Here is a 21,662-nt window from a genome sequence, read left to right on the forward strand (position 1 = left end):
GCATCCTTATCTAGTCTATGCTTGTAATAATCAACTTAATTCTTATCTCACAATAGATCCAAACCAAAGTGAGTTATGGCTAATTGGAGTTATGGATTAATTGATGGATAAAGAAAGCTACAAGAGAAAAGAGGCCACCCTATCACTATATCTATAATGTCAAGCAACCAATCTATCAGTAATTGGTGCAGATGTGAGTGAATGAAATCAATTGTGCAACATTAATTTGGTTAAAATAGAGTCAAATAAAGTGATGCATGTTACTATGTTTTTACATTAAAAAACAAATTTGATGTGAATCACATGAATTCGTCAAAATTTCGTTATAGTCAAACTTGGACGAGGCAAACTCAATTATGATACAAATTAACCAAACAAACCAAAATCCTACTGGGTTATAGGAAACTCACTTTTCAAATCTCATAGTGCATCCAAATACACACTTCTATCTGAAAAAGATTCATCGCCTGAACTTTCCCCCTTCTCCCGCATACAGCCACCAATCCTCGTGAATAATTTGGTACAAGTATGCTTCACAGAAGACAAATGTAGTCTAATTGACGAGGCATTGCATGAATTTGCAGAATCATTAAGCATAAATTATCAGTAGTCTCTGTCATAACTCATAATTTAAAGCCAATGGCAGCCATGGCCTATAGGGCATGAATACGGGATAGTGGGATACGATTAACTTTCTCAGTTAATCCGAACAAACAACATTGTGGCCGGCCAGCAGCATTTGACAATTAATAGTTTTGTAATATAAACACTAATACGCAAAATATAAACCAACGACAATGAAATATGGTTAATACCAACCATCAAATATTGAAGATTTTAGCTGTTGTCATAAGCTACAAACTGACCTTACAGGCCAACCAACAAAACTGAATCCAACAAAGTTGTATTTTGAATGCATAAAAAAAAAAAAAAATCTTAGTATCTAATTGGCTTCATATTTAGGGTCTGCAATGACCAAATGATATGCTATAACCAGAGCAAAAATGAAAATGCCAAGAAAGTTGGCAATAAATCCCAAAGCTTCATCATCAGTCATCTTTTTCTTCCTGGAGGTGGCAATAAAATCTACATATGATTAAAAACAAATATCAATAAAACTACATACAATGTGATCTACTTGTTAAATCAACTATTAGTGCCTATTTGAATTGACTTATGACCCGCTTGGATAGGTTTGCTTTTGAGCTTATAAAAAATAGGTTATACAAATAAATATGCTTCTATGTTAATTCATAAACTACATTGACAAGTTTATAATAATACATAAAAAAAAATATTTATTTGCATAAGTTGTTTTACATAAGCTAAAAAATAAGCAAATTCAAACGGGCCTATTTGAGCTCATCTACTGGCATAAACACGTGTGAGACCGTTATTTCCATAAGCTCTTCAAGATAACTCGTGAAAATAGCTTATAGCTTACAAACTTGACTTTATTTTACCCTTTATTAGAGAAATAACTTATACATACACACTAAGATGAAAAGTGGTGAGTGTTTATGCTATAAGCACTTGATTAAGTTTGTTTATTTTATGTCCAAACAGAACCTAAATCAAATCTATCTCTGGCTAACTAGTAACTACCCAACCAAAAAAGATTGTTTCTTTTCCAATTTCGCAACAAACCCATCAAACAATTCACATTGCTTACAATTGCAATAATATATAAAAATAAAAATCTGATAAATTGTTCAATGATCACAATAAAACGAATTTCACCATCACTATATATAAATAACGAAATGACAACAAAAAAACGTAGATGAATGAAAGAATGTGAAGGAGAAAAGTAAGAAACTGACCTTTATCTGAGATCGTGAATCGGAATCGGAATCGGAATGACAGACCGAGTTGGTTTTGGTGTGAAGACTTTTTGTTGCTGAGTTTTATTCAAAAATTCACTGAATTGACCAGAACTGTTAAACGCCGTCGTTTTATTTTATGCTACTTTTTTAAAAGGTTTAATCACAGTTTCAGTCTTCTATTTTTACTATTTTGCAGAGTTGATCTTCTATTTTAAAATTTGGCAGTTTTAGTCCATACATCAAATATTTCATCTAAATTATTTATGGTGATACAACATATTTTAAATGAAGTTTATAAATGATTTTTTTTTTCAATTCATGGTATTTTTCAATTTTTTCCCATCATTATTAGATCATATATCATGTCTTTTAAAACATATCACATTATCAATTTTTAGACAATATTTGATGAAGAGACTAAAACTATCAAATTTTAAAATAAAAGAACAATTTTGCAAAATAATAAAAATAGGAGAACCAAAACTATAATTAAGCATTTAAAAAAAATATATGCAACCTTTTTTCCAAAGGGTCACAAAGGCAAATGTTGAAACCATAATAACGCATACACCGATGCAAAATAGCAAAAAACAGATTCAACTAACTCGAAACAATTTAGATGATTGGTCTATTATAAAGACAAAAGATAATCATAACTCTTAAATTTAACTTTAATCCACCACCACGCTCGAATCTTAATCTGGTTAACCACCACCTTGATGTGAAAATCCTTCAAATTAAATACAAGATTATTTCGCGCCTTCCATTATATCCATACCGTAGCAAATGACGAACATGTAACTCACAAAACTGCTGCAAAGCATGACAGTGGCCATTATTTGGTAATGCACTCCGCACACCTAACCTTTTGACTTTTGAGAGATATCATGTTCAAAGAACAAATGCACCAAAGTTTCATCAGCATAGTGTTAAATCCTGTGATAATCTGGTTTTGGTCCAAGAAAGAAATGTTCTAGTTCAAAGAATGAAGCGACTGCGTACCCTACAATTAGATAATTCACTTAATTTCAAGAAGGATGAATGATTAATAGGGACTGGTTATAAAGAATAAGTATTGTTAGTTTGTTGGGTTGTTATGCCATCTTGAAATAGTGTCATGCAGTGTGGGTGTGTAGAATGACTTGAATAATCATCGATAAAATTACTCAATTCTCTTCTTCACCAAAAAGAAGACCCTATTTATCCTAAAACTAATAGAATCCTCATTTCTAACATGTTATAACTTCATTTAATGAGTATGACAATGGTGTGTTTTCAAGCATACACTACGATTACAAATTAAACCGATATTGTTTTGTGGATATCTTTCACATTTTTATCCAGTAAACTTTCACTCTAAGTAACCGGAAAAAAAAAACTTTCACTCTAAATTATCAAAGGCTTTTATTTGATCACTTGTTAGTAGAGCGGAAAATTCACCCTTAAGGTGGATAAGTAAAATACCAGGGTTCAAACTCAGACTCCCTGCATATATAATGCAATGTTACCGAGCTAACCTCACGGGACTGTTTTTATTTGATCATTAAGCCCAATAAAAGAGTGTGTGCCAACGTAGACACTAATGAGAGGTTGAGAATTGTTGAAGACCGATTTATTACATTTTTGGAGTTTAAGAGACAAGAAAATTGTGTTAAAAAAGTACGTTTTTCAGATTTCCTTTAAATAACTAACTTAACTACAAGTTCCAGTATGTTATTACTATATTGGATTAACTTGTTAGTAATAGTATTATCCATAAAAAATGAAGAAAAAAGTGTGAAAGTTCACATATATATCAAGTTATTGGTAGACATAAGTTGAAGAGAACCCCCAAGTTGAATTTGGACATTAAATGTCTGTATTTTTTTGTTGATGAAAATGTGTCTGTAATTGTACAGTGGCCTTTTCTATTGTTTGTAAATGGAGTTACAAATACCACTGAAATTCCGGGTTGAAACCCGGATGAAAGCATCCAATGAGTGAAACCTTTCTTTATGACGATGTGGTGGAAATTTGGGAGCAATAATTTTCGGTAACATCAAGGGTTACCAAACAACAAACCACAACTTGAAAAAATTTAGGACTAAATTGATAATTTTAGGCAGCTGCAGCCAAAGGCACAGATCTGTGGCATGCTCTCTTTGCAGCACGAACAATATCTTCAACCTGTACATTCACATATACCAGAACACAAACAGATTTAAATAATCCATACCATATACACAAATTTAAACCTAAGAAGTACTATTTAAGAAACATTACCTGTGGGACAGCCAATCTCTCTAGATTTGCAGCATAAGGCATGGGAACATCAGCCCCAGCAATTCTCTCAACCGGTGCATCAAGATAGCCAAAACTCTCCTCAATGACGGATGTACTGCACAATAAAAGTATGAACTTAAACAACTTCCGAGAGTTAACTAGAATGATATAGAGAAACTAATGTCAAGAGATAAACCAGATTTCAGCGCCAACACCATGCTGAGGAAACCCTTCTTCAACTGTCACCAGTCTGTTGGTTTTCCTGACAGAAGTATTGATGGTGGATCGATCAAGCGGCCGGATTGAACGTAAATTAATAACCTGTGTGGATATAGACCATCACTCATTTTTAGTCATAACCAAAAAGAAGCTGCATAGGTGAAAATTTAACACACTATTGCAAAGCCTACCTCAGCACTGATTCCTTCTTTTTCCAGTATCTCAGCAGCCTAAACAAAGTAAAAAAGTTATTTACAAATTTTGCTTGTTTGGGAGGACTGGAAGTGGTTAGAGATTCTAATTTTTCTTCAAATATATAAAACACATAACGAACAATTGATCCAAAATAATTATTTCCTCTTTTCTTCTATTATTATTTATTTAACACTTACATGCAAGACAAACCTATATCATTTCACATACTACTAGTACTAGTGCTAGGTAAATGATAATTAAATTCTTGAACAAACAATAAATATCTAGAATAGAAAATGATCTTAGGGTAAAACAAACCTTTAGAGCAAAGCCAACCATTTTTGAGAAGGCTGTAATAGTCACATCTTTTCCTTCTCTCTCAATCTGTCAAGGGAAAACGCATGAATTTGATAAGAATGCTAAATTTCATAATGTGTGACACTAACAAATACAAGAAAGGTGTATCTCAAATACTTCAGACTACAGCTAACTAAGTACCTTCGCTTTTCCAATGGGAAGGCAAAAACTGGAATCAAGAACTTCGGCGGAAACAGGGAATGACTCACCATATCTAGAGCACATAACCCATCAAATTAAATACCATTTAAAACTAGAAATAATGTGGAAAATCTTCAAGCTTCAACAGGTCATTTACAAATTACAATTACTAATCAAGGAGAAAAACTTACAACAACTCATTTTCAAGGAAAACTACAGGATCAGGGTCCCTTATAGCCGCTTTAAGTAAACCACGAGCATCTTCAGATGAATATGGTGCCAAAACTTTTAACCCAGGGCACGATCCATACCAAGCTGCATAACACTGCATAAAAGCAAAGTTATAGGGCACATAAATATATACAAACACTAAAGTACAAAACAAGTGATCATTGGTCATGACCAAAGTAAAACAGTGGATATTGTAAACAAATAGTTAACAGAAGTTTCACATAGAAGAAAATGTTAGGAAAAACATACATGAGAGTGTTGAGCACCAACACCAGCAGCAGCACCATTGGGTCCTCTAAAGACAATAGGTACAGATATTTGCCCAGCAGACATGTAATTTGATTTCGCAGCAGAATTAATGATGTGATCTATTGCCTGCAACACAAATCAATATGAAGTCAAGATGATGAAGGGTATGTTTAGATATTAGTCTTTGGAAAATTATTTTGAATGAACTTGACTTCACACAATTGATTTTCGTCACAAACAGTTTTTTAGGGGAAAGTGATTTTAAGTGAATTGATTTATGTTACGTGAAAAGTGGTTTTGACATAAAGAACTATTTAGTGTTGATAAAAAAAACTTTTGGGCGTGTGATTATTAACATGGGTATTCAGATGAAGAATTGCAAACATAAGGCATGCAGAGTCATAATAGATTTCACCAACAATTAAAGTTGAGAAGGAACAAAGTTCCGGTAAAAAACCTGCCAACTAACAATGCCTTGGTTAATTTATGAAGTCAAGGCACTGTAAACAATAAACTGAACCAGTTCTTCCAACATAGAGGTCAACAGGTTTCCAATAGCCACAAATCCATAGTGTTTCTTTAGCAGGGCAGTCAACCACAGGATTTTGTGGGTTGGGTGTGCTTCCGCAGTACATAAAGAAATGCTTTGGATTTTGAATGAGGAAGCTATCATATCACCAAGATGCATTAAATAGAGACTGCTACTATGTCCCCATCAGATTTATGTTGGGATTCTTGCCATGCCTGCCATTCAAATTTGACGTCCACGCGCACACACACACACCCTCCTTTGATGGTTTGAGCTTTCACAACATCCATATTTTAAGTTTATTGCTGAAACTTACTGATTTTGCTTCAGTTATCAAGGTTTGTACATCTATACTGTATTATCACGACTTCTAAGTATTAAAGAATAATGTCTTTAATTCTGGGTAACTTTTCAACTTTTGAGCATCTATTGCATCTTATATGAATTAATCATCTTATATACATAATCTTCAATATAGTGATCATCTGGGTATAAAATTTTTGGGGTGGAACTCACGGGGAAGTCAATATGTGTCCTTAGTAAATTAATCATCATTTTGAAACTCAGTAACATGTGTATCTTATCATGCAGAAGACAGAATTCATAAGATGCCATCCAATAATTATTAAGGGCAGCCAACTTTTCATGACAAGATTTTAAAAGTTAAGAGCATGGCTTGCAAATTCCAAACAGAAAACAAAACACAGAGAAATTAAGTGGTGGCAAAAGAAGTAAATTAACGCACTTAATTGCACACCCAGTTTAAGAAAGAAACGATGCAGTGAGATAAATGCTAACCTGCATGGAGAAGTTAAATGTCATAAACTCCACAACAGGCTTTAGACCATAGTAAGCAGCGCCAACTCCAATCCCAGTAAACCCAGCCTGCATTATTTAATGAACATTATATTTGAACAAATTATGCCATGCAAACAGTGAATAAATCCTTTTTTTCGTAGGAATTATCGTAAAAAAAAAATTCATACCAAGTCTACTCATTGTGTAACTTTTAAGATGGAAATAAACCAACCACTCATGGTACACTAAAATATCAATTTTGAGCTGTTGGTCACATGTGTTAAGAAGCAGGAATTTTTTTCATGTTCAATAAGCATTTTTTACAAAATATAAATTAGCAGAAGCTTACATGAGGAAAACAGCTGAACATGGCACCTCATACCATCACATTAGCAAAATTTGAATTTTATTTATTTTATTAGATGGTTGCACTAATGGCTGGAAAAATAAAATTTAAACCAATTCACAAGCAAGGGTAAATAAACTTCAGCAAGGAGGGGCAGAAAGACATGAATAAAATAACCTCGCAAATGAATGGGTGCAAATAAAAGCATCAAATAAGTGAGGAAGTGTATGTAAGAAAAATAACCTCAGTGATGGGAGTGTCACGAACCCTCTCAGGGCCATACTTCTCCAGAAGTCCCTTGGATATCTAAAATGAAAGAACAAATAAAATTGGCATATTTCATAATAGATATCAAAGCTCAGCAAGAAAATAACTTGAGCAAGTGGAAACACATAACTAACCTTATATGCACCTTGATATTCTCCAACCTGTAATCAAATACAAGCAAAATGAACATAAGAAAATGAACTCCAATAATTTATTTTCCAATATACTATTAGAGAAAATAGGATACACGTAATGTTGCACTGTCATTTAATAGCAACCATGTATTCCGCCAAACCACCCCACTTTAATTATATGACATGGCGAAATGTTCGATTTCTATTGGATGTCAATGTAAAATTAATTTACGGTGACAAAAAGCATATCCATTAAACTCATACTATTAAATAAATTATGGATGAGCTACTTACCTCTTCACCCATCAAGAAAACTTTAGGATCAGCGGACATTTCCTCATCAAGCGCAGAATTGAGAGCATCTCTCACTGTCATCTGTATAAAGAGATATTTTCATTTCAAAAGGGGAACACTATGAATTAGAGTTTAATAAGGTTTGACGTGATGATAAGTAAGAAAGCAACAAATTAAACCTGTTTGGCGGAAGAAGAGAACTGTCTGAAATTGGAGAGGGTATGGCGAATACTCTGAAAATGGAAGTGTTAATAAAATATTGCAAAATGAAAAGCACAGAAACAGAATTGAAGAAATAAATAAGATTGGTATTTTACCTTGTTTCTTATGACACCCAACATCTTGCTTCCTTGAACTTGATTAAATAAAACTAATCACAAAATTGTAATCCACACATCAGACAAACGAAAAAATCTAGGACAGAAGATAGCTAAGGTATTAACAAAGAGTACGAAACCCTAAGAGGTGTACGGAAGTTGGATGAGCTACTTCACCCAATATTCTGTTTATTAAAACCTCATACAATACTATGAAGCACGAACACTCCTCAAATAAGGTGCGTGGGTGTCGCACATCGGTGTTGTGTCCGGTGTCCATGTCTGTGTTCGTGCTTCATATATACAATATGATCTACTTGTTAAATCAACTATTAGGGGCCTATTTCAATCTACTTATTCGAGCTTATGTACACGACATAACCATCAAATCCTTTCACATTGATTATAAATTACGATATATAAATATAAATCTAATGAAATGCTAACAAGCACTGATATGGATGTAGGTTTTGCGGCGCAACTTGTTATCTTTCATTCATGTGTGTGTATATATATATTATTACAAATAAATTTTTCAATAATCACAAAATAAAACGAATCTCACGCTGAAATTATGCGAAACTAATATTGATCATGTCCAAACAGAGCGTATAAATTAAACAGAATCAAAATTCAACGTGGATTCTTCGATTGAAAAAACGAAGATGAATGAAAGAATGTGAAGAAGAGAGTAAGAAACTGACCTTACGCGAGTGAGATCGGGAATTGGGATTACAGAGCGGGTTTGTTTTATCATTCACATTCACTCTGAATTTATTCATAAGGCGTGAATTGAGCGAAGGTGCTAAACGGTGTCGTTTTGTCTTATGCCGCAAAAAAAAAATGAAAAAAAAATAGAAGTGTGGCTGCTGGGATTCGAGCCCAGGTCTCCACGGCCACAACGTGGAATTCTTACCACTAAACTACAGCCACTTCATGTTATATTTTGTGAATTTTACTTTATATATATAATAATAATGATTACTTAATTGAACATGCTCAAATGGTGCCCCTCTCCATGCACGAACAAGATAAATGCTAATTATGTTGTATGTTGAGAATGTCACATTTTATGTTTGTTAATAAGTCAAAATGATCTTGATAAAAAAAAAAAAAAATCAAAATGATCTATATAATATAAACTTTCAATCCAACGATTGATTTTACAAAATTTGATTTCGTTATCGAGATATTGACAAGTGGTACACTATGCACCACTTGTCTCACTCTTTCATTTTAGCCCAAGCCATAAAAGTGTACCACATTATGAGATATGGCAAATGATAGATAGTTTATTTTTTTTTTTGTAGAGAGATAGTTTTTATTTTATAAATTAAGTTTTGTAGAATTGAATGAGACGAAACTCTAATTCTAACGCGTTATTAGCGATTATCAATTATTTGTCAGTTCATGTGTTATCGGGTAATTTGTGCACGCTCCTTCAAAAGTTTAATCTTAAATACGAGATAATAGATGTTGGAAATCTTGCATTAAATATGATGTGAAAAAATGTTAAAAGATAATAGATTTAATGATAAATTTTCAAAAATTATAGATTTTCATACTAGTACATAAACAAAAATAAAAATAATGATATTTAATGATTAAAAACATATATTTTAAGACAACACTACATAAAAAAAATTAAATTAAATTGGTGAACGCATCTTCGATAAGTATTTGTGTAAAGTGAGAGGTTGAGATAATAGAATGAGATTACTTAACCTTCCTACATGAGAATATAGTCCCCTAATGGCTAACGCAGAGCTAGACCATCAATGTAAGGTGAATCTTGTGGTCTCGACATTGATAATTGTCGGAACAATGGTTGAAAAGTATCATGACATTAAATGTCAATTACTTCGATATCGATTGTTATGGAAGTGCAAACCTCTGTAACCGTTTAACATGAATGTATGGTCTTATGCCAACGTGTTATCGAGCTGAAATTGACGCTAAATAAATCGAACTCAACGTTAAATTGGACCTACACATATTTTAGAACAAGTAGTTTAAAAATTTATTCTATACGACTATGTTTTGTATTTTTTTGTCAAATACTTATATTTTTGCCAATACTAAAAATATAGGTATGTGTAGATTAAATAATAATAAATTGTCATGCAGCTCAAATAACTGCAAGAAATATTATTGGACTGAAGTTCGAACCTGAATTCCACTTTTTTCTCCGCATTTAAATATGCTAGAGAATAGCCATTGGGCTGCTTAAAAAAACAAAACTATTTTATTATAAAAAATACAAAAAGGCACACGAGGGGATAAAATAAAAATAGAGAAAGCTTGTTGCGACTGCGCTGATCAGAAAAGGAGACTGAAGTGAGTGTGAAAGACGAGACGAACGAGAGTAAAGAAGGAATCAATCTCGAAAGATCTTTGAAGAAGAAGATGGGAGTTGAGAAGCAAGTTGTTAGACCTGGAAATGGACCCAAGCCAAATCCCGGTCAGAACGTCACTGTTCACTGCACCGGTTACGGTACTAACTAAACCCTAAAACCCCCTATTTTCTTATTTTTGTTTCTACCCCCTCTTCATAATTCAATTAAATTAATTTATAGTATAAGATCCACCTATTGTTTGATTTTCATTCATTGATTCGCCGCTAATTGTTTGCGATGATGATTGATGAACAGGGAAAAACGGTGACCTTTCTCAGAAGTTCTGGAGGTGCTTATTTACTTTTACTTCTTTACCCTTCTCTATTACCATTTCTTCTATAATAATAATCATAATCATTCATTGTATTTCTCTTTCATTTACATTACAGCACAAAGGATCCTGGTCAGAACCCCTTCACTTTCAAAATTGGACAAGGTTCTGTTATCAAAGGTATTATTATTATTATTATTAGATTATTATACATTTTTATTAAGATTTGTTCTTTTAAGCATTCAAAATTGATTCAATATATGATTTATTCCAATTATTTGTGTCTGTAGGATGGGATGAAGGTGTCCTTGGCATGCAAATCGGCGAAATTGCTCGTCTTCGGGTATAATATATCTATTTTTCACTGCTCGTTTTTACTTATATATTTACCTGTTGCCACTTGGGGCTTTTTTGGATTGGATACTTGCATAAGCACTTGTGATACTGTTTGGAGAGTTTAATGGAAACAACTTATCACATGTCTATAAACTGTTTTTAGCTTATTTATCAAGCTCTAACAACTTATCACTTGTCTATAAACTGTTTTTGGCTTATTTAACAAGCTCTCCAGGATAGGTTATGAAAATAGCTTATATTTTGAAAACAATTTGACTTTACTTATCTTTTATTATAGAAATAGCTTATATATAAACATTTTTATTAAGTACCTGTTAAGAGTCTCACATCAGATGTGAGATAACCTGAACATGGATTTATAAGTTGAGGCAATCCTCACCTTACAAACCGGTTTTGTATGGTCTAAGAGTACTAATGGTATAAGAGTTTAATTGAACTGTTCATCCAAACATGGCCTTAATATATTGAATTTCCTTTGTTGTTTGTTTTTACTTACACGCACATACACAAGGTGGAGGCAACCCACTTACTCGAGTTATAGACATCAAATTTTATCAATCCAACTGCTTAATTTAACAATCTTAATGAGAGTGTCAAGTTTATTAATTTTTGCTAAATATAAAAACGAGTGTTTGATACTTGGTCAAATAGTTGTCAATTTGAATAATCTTTGTTATTCACTTTGTTGTTAATCTTGCAGTGCTCTCCTGATTATGCCTATGGTGCCAGTGGCTTTCCTGCTTGGGGAATACAGCCCAACTCTGTCTTGGAGTTTGAGATCGAGGTCTTAAGTGCACAATGAAAACCTTTTTAGTCTGTCCTGCGGTAAACTATTGTTATGAGTTGAGTATCCTACATTTCCTTGGACATGTGTAAGTGATATCTACAGTGGTTGAGTTGTTGAACTTGAATACTAAATAAAATTCCACTGATATCAAACTCTCGAAGTATTAATATTTGGTAGTGTTTACTGTATCTCTTACCTATTTCCTTATCAATTTGTTGATCAATATTATTCGGCAATGGATGGTCTTAGTTTCTAGCTTTCTGCTTTTGAATGAAAGTCTTTGTCAATTTGTTGATCAATATTATTCGGCAGTGGTTTTTGTGGATCCCGAAGAGTATTTCTTCACCAATGATCTGAAGTTAAATTATCTGGTCTCTGTATTTGTTAATGGATTTATATCATACTTTGAGTTATTGTTACTAGGATTTGCGCTTTTGTTAATAAAAATTAGTTATAAGGTCCTGTTAGGATGAAGGTATTATCTAGAAGAGCTCATAAGAGAGTATATTTTCCCTAAAACTCTAATGTGAAAAGTTGCATTTAGATAAGCTTATTATGCAATTCGATGATACTTGAGCATAAGCTCTTCTGAGAGCTTCTACATATGCTGGGAATAGAGAAGTTTTTGGAATAAGGTTCCGATTAAGCTGTTTTAGGATAATGAACTTACTATGATGACCTCCAAGTCTCTTGTTATTGATATTCTCTTTAACAAATATATCCAAACCCTTGGTAGAGTAGGAAAAAATATTCATCTTTTCATGTTTCTTCCTTCCTCAAAAGCTCAAAAATACGATACAAGCACGCAGTGTCTGATAATATAAGTTTCTCCTTATGAAGTTTTAAGGAAACATGACTTCCCATGCCATTACCAAGCTTCGCCATTGCATGTGTACATTGCTATTTCCATTTCAATATTTCTTTCAAATTATAATATCAAGAATACATTCAAACACAATTCTAAATACTTTTTTAGGGTAGTTTTTGCCGTACAAATCCTAAACCAATTTCCTGATGTGAAACTACAGTATGGATTTTCAACATTCTTGGTTCATACAATGTGAACTTGTACAAAACTGTTAGGAACTGTCTCAAGTGATTAAGTGCCGCATCATATAGAAATTGGCTAGATAAAAGTTGTACGAGATATGACTTATATACCCGGTGCTTTGAAATTCTAGATAGAGATGTAATGTCAGAATCTCTCAACGATCTTATTGCGTCAAATTTATACATGGAAGTATATATTTGTTTTGAAATGTCCAAGTAGAGAGTATCGAAAGTGTATTGATTTAGTTAATTTTATTTTCTAAAAATTTAATTAGGACCCTTGAACTCGACTTGACGACTTGAATCGAAGGAATTTGATTAGGTGATAAATCAGGTTTGGCCTTTACCCGTGTACATTCAATCAAATCTCATAATTTATTATTTTATTTATTTATTTTACAAAAACAAACTTAATTAATTTCTTTTTTTTTTTTTTACAATGAGCTGGGGATCGAACTCATGACCTATAACATACTACCAAAATCCCTCACAGCTAGACCAAACCTAGTGACTTAACTTAATTCATTTCATTGATAATACTTGTTTCAATAAAATGTGGACAATAATTATAAAATTGGGGACTGACAATAAAACGGATCACTTGAGCTAAATCATGAGCTACTTACTGACTTTACAGTTTTTGTTCAATGATAATAGCTTACGACACATACTAATCATCCTGCCATGCTCAGTGTTGTTATTATTTGTAGAATGAATGGCATGCACAACTTGTAAACAATCCATTTCCACTTCAATATCAGTATCCATTTATTTTATTTATTTGATGAGAGAATTTCATAATTTAGATATATAATTGTACTATTTCCTAAAATACATATACAATAATATAAATCTATAAATAATGGAATATATTTGAATATCTATGTGAACTATTTAAATCAATCTCTTAAATTGTAATTGATCACATGGACAACAAAACTCATTCGAACTTGAGATTAATAAGTTTGAAAAAATGTATCATCTCATCGAAACACCATTACTATTTAATATTATTCATTTCCTTATTTTTCTTCATTCAAATTAGGGACAACATAGTTTTTTTTTTTTGACGGTGGACAACATAGTTTTTTTTTTTATTACTGATAAAAGGTGTAATAAGATTGTAATTAAGCTAGCTAACTTATCTTGTCCAAAAAAAAAGCTAGCTAACTTTTTTTTATACAGTAATAAACTCATGCTTTCACTAATTAATCACAATAGGCAAAATACAAGATAATATAGACTCAAATACTTGGTGACTAACGTACAATTTTGACGTTCTTACTAAGGTATGAGCGATTGAATTTGCTCGTCTCCAAATGAAACTTATCTTTAAGTTTGGGTAATGTTGAAATAGTAACTTACAAGCGGACATAATTTTACCAAATTCATTACGGTTGTTAGAAGTATCCATGATGCTATCAACAACGAGTTTACAATGTAATTCTATAGTGTAGACACATCAAATACTTCCATCTCACTTCATAGTTTCCGCTTTCACTTCCAACACCCGCGGTGTACCTTCTATTAGTCGGTCTTTCCTTTGACGAATTGTCCATGATCATTCATAGAGGATCACCATTTCCGATATTTCAATCATATCTATACCTCTAAAATTTGGAATTCTTTTTGTTTTGCTTTAACTTTTAATTTTTTATAGGAGAAATGATCCTCAAGATAAGGAGTTCGCTTAGAGACAAGTAAAATATCACAAAAGATAATTACAATCAAGATTTGAACTCGTATAAACATCCAAAAATTTGGGTTTGGATGGTGCATTTCAAAACAAAGATCTTGTATACTTTTTTTTATACCTAAGATCTTGTACACTTGTATATAATACGACCTCAGAATTTTGTTCAGTCATTTGTTAAAATAAAAGACAGGAGAAATATAAAACTAAACATATACAATTCATATAATATATTTCACCAACAAATTTATTTTGTGGCCAACATTAACTACTCTTGGTGCTTCTGATAAAGCTCGTTGAAAGGAAAATTTGTTGAGAGCCAAAAGGAAATGCATTTATTTTACCTTTGCCTTTTAAAAAGAAAATATAATAAGAAATGAATCAACTCCATCAATGTTCTTTAGTGAAGCATTGATGATGATAAAAGGGTTAAAGGGAATCCCTGAATTCTAGCATTTAGTCTCTGAAATCCAACCGCACTTTGGTATTAGTTGTAACCGAAAGGGAAGACCTCATCATACATTTTTGGTATTTGTTATTTGTGTCCACTTCCACTCTAAGCAAAAAATGTTGTAACATAGCACCATATGTATATACTACTAATTATTTACATATTATACATTAATTATTGGTCTCTTTAAAATTTTGGGTCTTTTTCTTCTTCTTTTTATGCACGGGTGTAATATATTACATTGTATGATTGTAGTTAGTGGGTTTAAAATGGATATTGCAATTGATGGATCCAGCATTTTTTGCATAATTCTATCTTTATTTTTATTGTCAGATGTATTACATGATTAATTCCATGTACCTCGTGCTAATGTATTTGCTTTAAGTGGGGGCAATTGGGCCCTTTGGTTTGTTGAATTTCAAAAAATTGTTACTACTATTGCTAATTAACAACAAATTAGGTTGCTAATGAGTATACTATATTATGTCATGTGTGAGTCAATGGCACATGTATATGTCTCTTGTGAACTGATGTTTAAGTTTCACCTATGTTATTGTCATCATAATTATTCTAAGTATTATTATGAATATTCAACCGTATGATAAGTATATACTCATGCTTTGATAATAGCCAATTAATTAATTAGGGCCACCAACATAAATTCAATTTTTAAGTAAAAAAACATCAATTCAGTTTTAAGCAAACTTATCACCTTTATTTTTCCTTAATCTAACAATATACTCCCTTTGTAATACCTAAAAATCATATTTTTAGGTTCATTGTTAAAGTAATGTATTTGGTCTATATTATAAACCAAATAAATTAATTATGTAATGAATTTAGAAATGTGATTTTTGCTTATATAATGTTACAGAGGGAGTAAGTATTTCCTCCACCAAAAATAATATTATTCAAGACGTGTCAAAAAATACATTTTCTTAAAACGATTTTTTTTTGTCGGAATTTTCTTATCATATCTAGTTGCTTCTAACCCAACTTGTAAAAAGAAACACAGTATATTAGGATAAAAATTTAACTTAAATATACAATATATGGTTCTTCAGAAAAAAAGAAACACAATATGTGGTGACACAATTTTTTTTATTTTTTTTGGTGACACAATTACTCATCATATTATGGGCAATTTTAACTTTAAAAATGATAAAAAAAATAAAATAATCCAACTAACACTTTTGGATGCAGATAAATGTAAGTGTTATTAAACTTAGACACTATATATGATAATATATACTAGAATACTATGTTATTCGTCCTCATGCATGCAGTCTGTCCGGAAAAAAGAATATATATATCTAAACTTATGAGTAACAACTTTAATACTTGTACTCATACCTTATGGGTATATCTAAATGTTCATCCTATATGTATGTATTACTCGCACTTTAATTGTAGTTTTTTTTTTCTTCCTATGGTTTTTTATCTTATTTTTATAACAATTTAGCCATTTTCCGTTTTTCCCGTTTATATCTTTATCTTTTAAAAATGCACAATATTTTTATTTTTCATTTCTTGCTCAAGAAACATTCTCGTGTCAGTTACAAACACAAACATTATACCGACTCAGATATTATTAGGCTGTTTTTTTATTTTATGTTAGTGTAATTTTTGTTAGAAATATAATGTTAGTTGGTATGCTATATTTTTAAGAACAAACCTATAAAAGTGTCACTCTCATAATTTTTAATGAATACATGTGTGAGAATCTTTCGCTTATACGAATATAGTTCGGTTGGTATGAACTTTCTATGTAGTATGCATAGATCGGGATTCTAACCTTAATATACCAACTTATTTTTTTAAGGGGCACCATCTCTCCGACATAAACTCCTTCCTTGAATGTATTTTTTGTTGATCAATTTAGTTTATAAAATTATTATCAAATAAAATATTAAAAATATATTTACAATTTCGGTGGTTTGCCCAAAAATGAATAGTAAGTAAGAATGTGAAAAATGTTTTTTTATTTTTTATTTTTAAAAAGTAAGAGTGTGAAAGTAAAGGGTAAAACGGAGATTTAGTAGTGTATATAATGTGCGCATGCTCAAGGTCCAGTACCTCTTTTCGATATTTTCTAAATTCATATTCCTTCTTCTCTCTACTTCCACACGCACGCACACTTCGTCACTGTATACTCTCTCTATTTCCTTTCATTCCTCTTCTTCTCAATTTTCCAAAACCCTAATCTCACCATCTCCAATCCATCTGTAAGTATTTTCAATTCATCTAATCCCATTTCTCCATTTTTCTTAATTACTATAAATCATGTTCAAATTCAACGCCTAAACTGATTTGGGATTAGGAATTAGAAATCATGGCTATGGTTTGAATTCAAACATATTGTTATTCATCTTGCTGTTAATTTTATGTAATTTCATAATTGTGGAGTAATTTTATCTTTTTATATATTTATTCATTTCTTTTCTTGTTATTAATTTTTTGCTAATTATTTTATTGTTATTATTATTAAGTAAAAAATCTAGGAATTGAGCAATAATCTTACTTTGCTAAGTGAGCTTTATGATAATCTTTGTCAGTTCAAATTTCAAACAAATTAGTAGCATGGTGTTTAGTACTTTGTTTTGGATGCTGCAATGAGCTTTTCTACTGTCATCAAGGTTTTAAAAATTGGTCTGCGCCTGCGGTTTGAGCCACAATGTTAGATTTTTTATGTTTACATGACCGCAATTGTGGCCGCAGTCGTATTTGACTTCAATTTTACACAATTGCGGTTTTAAAACCTTGTTTGTCATATTAGTTATTAGTGTTTTGACTGTCTTGTTATTTTGAATTTTTTCTTAAACTTTGGGGTTATTTAGTTTCTTGTAGTTTTTTTTTAATCATTATTTTTCTTTGACAATTTATTATTATTATTTGCAAAAATGATTTTTTTTTGTATGATACAAATACAATATTGTTTCAGGAAAATTTGTCGACGGCATAACATCTGTGTGAAGTTATTATAAGTAATTCTGGACATCTCAATAAGGAACAAATCAGCATGCGTTGGTTGGGTCGTTTAGTTGATGTATACCGCCAAGTTGTACGCTTGAACTTATACTGTAGAGTTATTCTCTAGATCATCATTCTTTTGGTGTGAGCATTGAATTTAGATTGATTGAGTAGCTAGTGTAGTGAGGATCAAAAGAAGTTATGGTAGGCAAAGCAGCGAGTCAGACAAGATTCCGGGCATTGAAGCATTGGAATGGTGTTGAAGGTGAACCAACAATTATTGTTAGAGTGATAGCATGCTTTCAACCGTTGCATGATTGTCAGGTCAGTATTGTGTTGCTAATTCATAGTGTTTTGCAATTTTTGTTTCTTTCTTTTATAACTCTTAACATGATTGTTTAGGTGGCTGTTTAATGAAAGCTTCGTTTGTTAATAATTGTGTGATGATTTTATGAGCTCGTGTGTGATGAATGTTATTCTTGAATTTTTTGCAGGCTGAGTACTTCCGTCAATTGCTTAAGCCTATCACATAACTGCTCTACATTTATTTTTCTTAAAGCTGGAATTTGTAGTTTTCTTTTTCTGTCATTTGTTCCGAAGAGAAGCAACAAGTTATTGAAGATCCCATATCCAAGAACCCAAGCATTGAGTGATTGATTCTATTGTTCTTTAGAGTCATTTTTTGGGTTGGATGGTTAAGGCCCATGAGTCTTGGCCTTGCCCACAGCATGTGGCTTGGCCATCACATTATTTGAATTGCGACAGCGCGTTGCCGGATCCTAGTATGTGTGGTCATTCGGCAAATCTAAACCCTAGTACATGCACTTTTCCTTCTGTCAGTGCATTTCCGGGATTCACAAGTCTTGCTACCCCAAGCCTGCAGACTGATCAAACCAATGAAGTGCAAGGGTTCCTTCAGGATCCCAAAACAGAACCATGTTTGAAAGAAACACATACTAGTGGGGCTATGCAAAACACAAATCCTGCATCTTTGCAGAAGAAGTTTATTATTTTTGACCGGTCTGGTAATAAGACAAGGTTGTTTTATAGTCCTATCTTCTCACTTGTCCAGAGTCCAATTGTTACTACTACACAATTCACTCAAGCATGTGATGTAAATCTGGATGGACAGGCAACTAATTTTGGTCAGAAATGTTTTCCGAAATACAGTTCGCCCGAAGAGTCAGATCAGGATCATGTAGTTAACGAAGAAAGTGAAATGCATGAAGACACAGAAGAAATCAATGCATTGCTTTATTCTGATGATTATGATTCTGATGATGACGGCGACGGTGACGAAGAGGTAACAAGTACAGGCCATTCTCCATTGGCTAATCAAATGACTTATTTGATACAAGAACAAATCAAGGACACAAAGGAGGATGTTGCTAGCTCTGATTGGCCAAACAAAAGACATAAGTTAATTGACGGTAGGTACACAAGTTTACCACCACCTGTGGACAGTGCTAGTTCAGTAAGACTAAACAAATCATGTGACAGTGTCAGTGATGCTGAGTCAAAGTATTCTTCTGGCGAAATGTATTTCGCCAGGCAAACTGAAGAAGATAATTCAGCAGTTGGCGATATTCAATTGAAAAGGCATAAAATCCGTGAAACATTGAGAATTCTTGAGAACTTAACTCCTGGAGCAAAAGGAAAGCATCCACTGCTAGTCATCGATGAAACTATTGATTACTTAAAATATTTGATGTCCCAAAGTGGTATGCTTGGGGTGAAATATCACTAAATAACATGTCGTCTAAAAGGTAAAATTCGTTGTGTTCTTAGCTTTGTTGCATGGTAAGTCTGAACTTAGCATGGTTTCTTCTGTTATTCTGATTCTCAAGGTATATTTATGATTTAGAAATAAAGGTGCAAAAGCAGCTAAATACATCAGAACTGCAAGTATTGCACTTTGGCACTGTAAAATGTAAAAGAAGAAAAATGGGATTTGGGAGTACTATTAATTTGTTGACCAAAACTTTAAGCTTTGGGAGATAAAAGGTCACATATAGATTGAATAGACAGGGGAATGGTTAGTGGATGGGTGTGCTGTAAATGATGACACTTTCTTTATTTCCCTAAAGAAGTGTTGAAATTTGTTTGTGATTATATGCATGCGTGTTAGGTAACCTGGGGTCCCACTTTCCACCCTGCTACTTTTGATTCTGGATTTTATGCTTTTGTCCTCTCTTCAAAGTGGCACAAGAAAGTTTCTGATGTTAGGGAGCGTGGTGTTTGATTTCATCATGAGTTGATGGGTCCCTTTTTGTTGAATAGCAATATCATCAATTGTTGTTTAAGGTTACTTTGTTTTACGTATTGTGTGGGTGGAATCATAGACAATTCCATTTTCTACGTTGTCATTGAGAGGTGTGTGTGTGTGTGTGTGATGTGTTTGTTGAGTAATCCATTTCAGGTTTCATTTTCATGATGCTATTTTTGTTGGTTGAGTGATTGTATGAATAATTGGAGTGTCAATGTTGTGGCAGTGCTCTATTCTATGTTGGTTTTCTTGTGTGTTTTATCTGTTGTAAATCATTTTACTAAGAATCCATGAATCCTAATTTCCTCTGTTTTATTATATACTTATTTTTTTATTATATGTTTTACTTTAATGAAGCGTATTTGTTATTATATTATAAGATAAGTAAATGATTTTTATTTGACAACATATTTATGGGTATTCAAATTGTTTGAAATTTAATGTACATAATGAAGAAGATAATAATAAGTTAATAACAAACGATGATTCAAATATCGAATTGATAAATTTTATTTTCTACTTTAAGCAATAATCAGTTGATCTTGTTCTTTATAAGAAATCTGAGAGTAGCACCACTAAAAAAAACTAATTAGTAACAAATATGACCGAAGTTTTCATTAAACTTTAATCAAAGAATTAGGGATTTTGCTCAACAATAGTACGTAGCACTAGTAATTGGTATTGTGATTCTTTTTTGAAAGTAGAGGGGACAATTTTTCAAAAGGCCAAAGCTATAGTTTCTGAGTACTCTCCCAAACTCCAATGTATAGAATAAAATCACTAGTCTTCTATTGTGTGTGTGTGAGTTTTATGTAGTATAATATTTACTATTTTTTGTAGAGACAAATATTTAAAGATTTTTTCTAAAGTACCCATTCATAATTTAAGGGTATTTATTTACTCAACAACTAATAAGAATAAGTCATTGCAGTTGAAATTAAAGTTGGTTACAAGTTAGTTGTGAGTACCACATGTAAATCTACTTATGTGGTTTGTTCTTATTGGTTGATGGGTAAATACCTCCAAATTATGAAGGAGTATAGTATGCCTCACCTAAATTAAACGAGTAGAATAAAAGTTGAATATATTTTTTGTTTTTGTTTCAAGGAGTTTAATATTTTCATTTTCCTCAAACTTGTTTATAAAATTTCTTCTAAAGGAAGTCCATGCAGTTGTTGCATTTGTCACCTTTCAAAAAATTGATGATATATGTTACCACTAATATTAAAGTTCCGATAACTAATGACATCAAGTAA

At 32.2% G+C, this 21,662-nt stretch overlaps 4 protein-coding genes and 1 non-coding gene across 5 annotated transcripts; 2 read left to right on the plus strand and 3 right to left on the minus strand.

Annotated features, from left to right (window-relative positions):
* Window positions 1–784: 784 nt before the first annotated feature.
* LOC123910574 (dolichyl-diphosphooligosaccharide--protein glycosyltransferase subunit 4A-like) lies at window positions 785–1,930 on the minus strand. Its single transcript, XM_045961732.1, has 2 exons — window positions 1,824–1,930; window positions 785–1,086 (listed from the first exon to the last, which is right to left on the minus strand). The coding sequence occupies exon 2, from the start codon at window positions 1,055–1,057 to the stop codon at window positions 944–946; it is 114 nt and encodes a 37-aa protein (XP_045817688.1). The 5' UTR covers window positions 1,058–1,086; window positions 1,824–1,930; the 3' UTR covers window positions 785–943.
* Window positions 1,931–3,666: 1,736 nt separating this feature from the next.
* On the minus strand, window positions 3,667–9,083 carry LOC123910575 (pyruvate dehydrogenase E1 component subunit beta, mitochondrial). Its single transcript, XM_045961734.1, has 15 exons — window positions 8,870–9,083; window positions 8,166–8,218; window positions 8,028–8,081; window positions 7,849–7,929; window positions 7,555–7,581; window positions 7,397–7,459; window positions 6,808–6,894; window positions 5,481–5,606; window positions 5,192–5,325; window positions 5,001–5,073; window positions 4,821–4,886; window positions 4,499–4,537; window positions 4,285–4,409; window positions 4,089–4,203; window positions 3,667–3,992 (listed from the first exon to the last, which is right to left on the minus strand). Exons 2-15 carry the CDS (start codon window positions 8,187–8,189, stop codon window positions 3,924–3,926), a joined length of 1,083 nt encoding a protein of 360 aa, XP_045817690.1. The 5' UTR covers window positions 8,190–8,218; window positions 8,870–9,083; the 3' UTR covers window positions 3,667–3,923.
* TRNAH-GUG lies at window positions 9,027–9,098 on the minus strand. The gene has a single exon. It is a non-coding gene; the product is annotated as a tRNA-His (tRNA).
* A 1,338-nt stretch (window positions 9,099–10,436) lies between these two features.
* LOC123910576 (peptidyl-prolyl cis-trans isomerase FKBP12) lies at window positions 10,437–12,212 on the plus strand. Its single transcript, XM_045961735.1, has 5 exons — window positions 10,437–10,659; window positions 10,817–10,850; window positions 10,951–11,012; window positions 11,123–11,175; window positions 11,890–12,212. The coding sequence occupies exons 1-5, from the start codon at window positions 10,572–10,574 to the stop codon at window positions 11,989–11,991; spliced, it is 339 nt and encodes a 112-aa protein (XP_045817691.1). The 5' UTR covers window positions 10,437–10,571; the 3' UTR covers window positions 11,992–12,212.
* Window positions 12,213–17,244: 5,032 nt separating this feature from the next.
* Window positions 17,245–20,721, plus strand: LOC123910577 (transcription factor bHLH143-like). The gene is made up of 3 exons (XM_045961736.1): window positions 17,245–17,395; window positions 18,112–18,464; window positions 18,635–20,721. The coding sequence occupies exon 3, from the start codon at window positions 18,832–18,834 to the stop codon at window positions 19,885–19,887; it is 1,056 nt and encodes a 351-aa protein (XP_045817692.1). The 5' UTR covers window positions 17,245–17,395; window positions 18,112–18,464; window positions 18,635–18,831; the 3' UTR covers window positions 19,888–20,721.
* Window positions 20,722–21,662: the final 941 nt, after the last annotated feature.

The sequence above is a fragment of the Trifolium pratense genome, linkage group LG2 (genome assembly GCF_020283565.1).
Source record: "Trifolium pratense cultivar HEN17-A07 linkage group LG2, ARS_RC_1.1, whole genome shotgun sequence".
NCBI lineage: Eukaryota > Viridiplantae > Streptophyta > Magnoliopsida > Fabales > Fabaceae > Trifolium > Trifolium pratense.

What these genes read in the sequence shown, in the direction of transcription:
- LOC123910574 (XM_045961732.1), bottom strand. Translation starts at nt 1,057, where the DNA reads ATGACTGATGATGAAGCTTTGGGATTTATTGCCAACTTTCTTGGCATT.
- LOC123910575 (XM_045961734.1), bottom strand. Translation starts at nt 8,189, where the DNA reads ATGTTGGGTGTCATAAGAAACAAG. An exon ending in TTTTCTTGATGGGTGAAGAG is followed by an intron (nt 7,582 to 7,848) that starts GTAAGTAGCTCA and finishes ATTTGATTACAG; the next exon opens with GTTGGAGAATATCAAGGTGC. An exon ending in GGTGTTGGCGCTGAAATCTG is followed by an intron (nt 4,204 to 4,284) that starts GTTTATCTCTTG and finishes TTTATTGTGCAG; the next exon opens with TACATCCGTCATTGAGGAGA.
- LOC123910576 (XM_045961735.1), top strand. Translation starts at nt 10,572, where the DNA reads ATGGGAGTTGAGAAGCAAGTTGTTAGACCTGGAAATGGACCCAAGCCA. An exon ending in CTTTCTCAGAAGTTCTGGAG is followed by an intron (nt 10,851 to 10,950) that starts GTGCTTATTTAC and finishes TTTACATTACAG; the next exon opens with CACAAAGGATCCTGGTCAGA. An exon ending in GCGAAATTGCTCGTCTTCGG is followed by an intron (nt 11,176 to 11,889) that starts GTATAATATATC and finishes TTAATCTTGCAG; the next exon opens with TGCTCTCCTGATTATGCCTA.
- LOC123910577 (XM_045961736.1), top strand. Translation starts at nt 18,832, where the DNA reads ATGGTTAAGGCCCATGAGTCTTGGCCTTGCCCACAGCATGTGGCTTGG.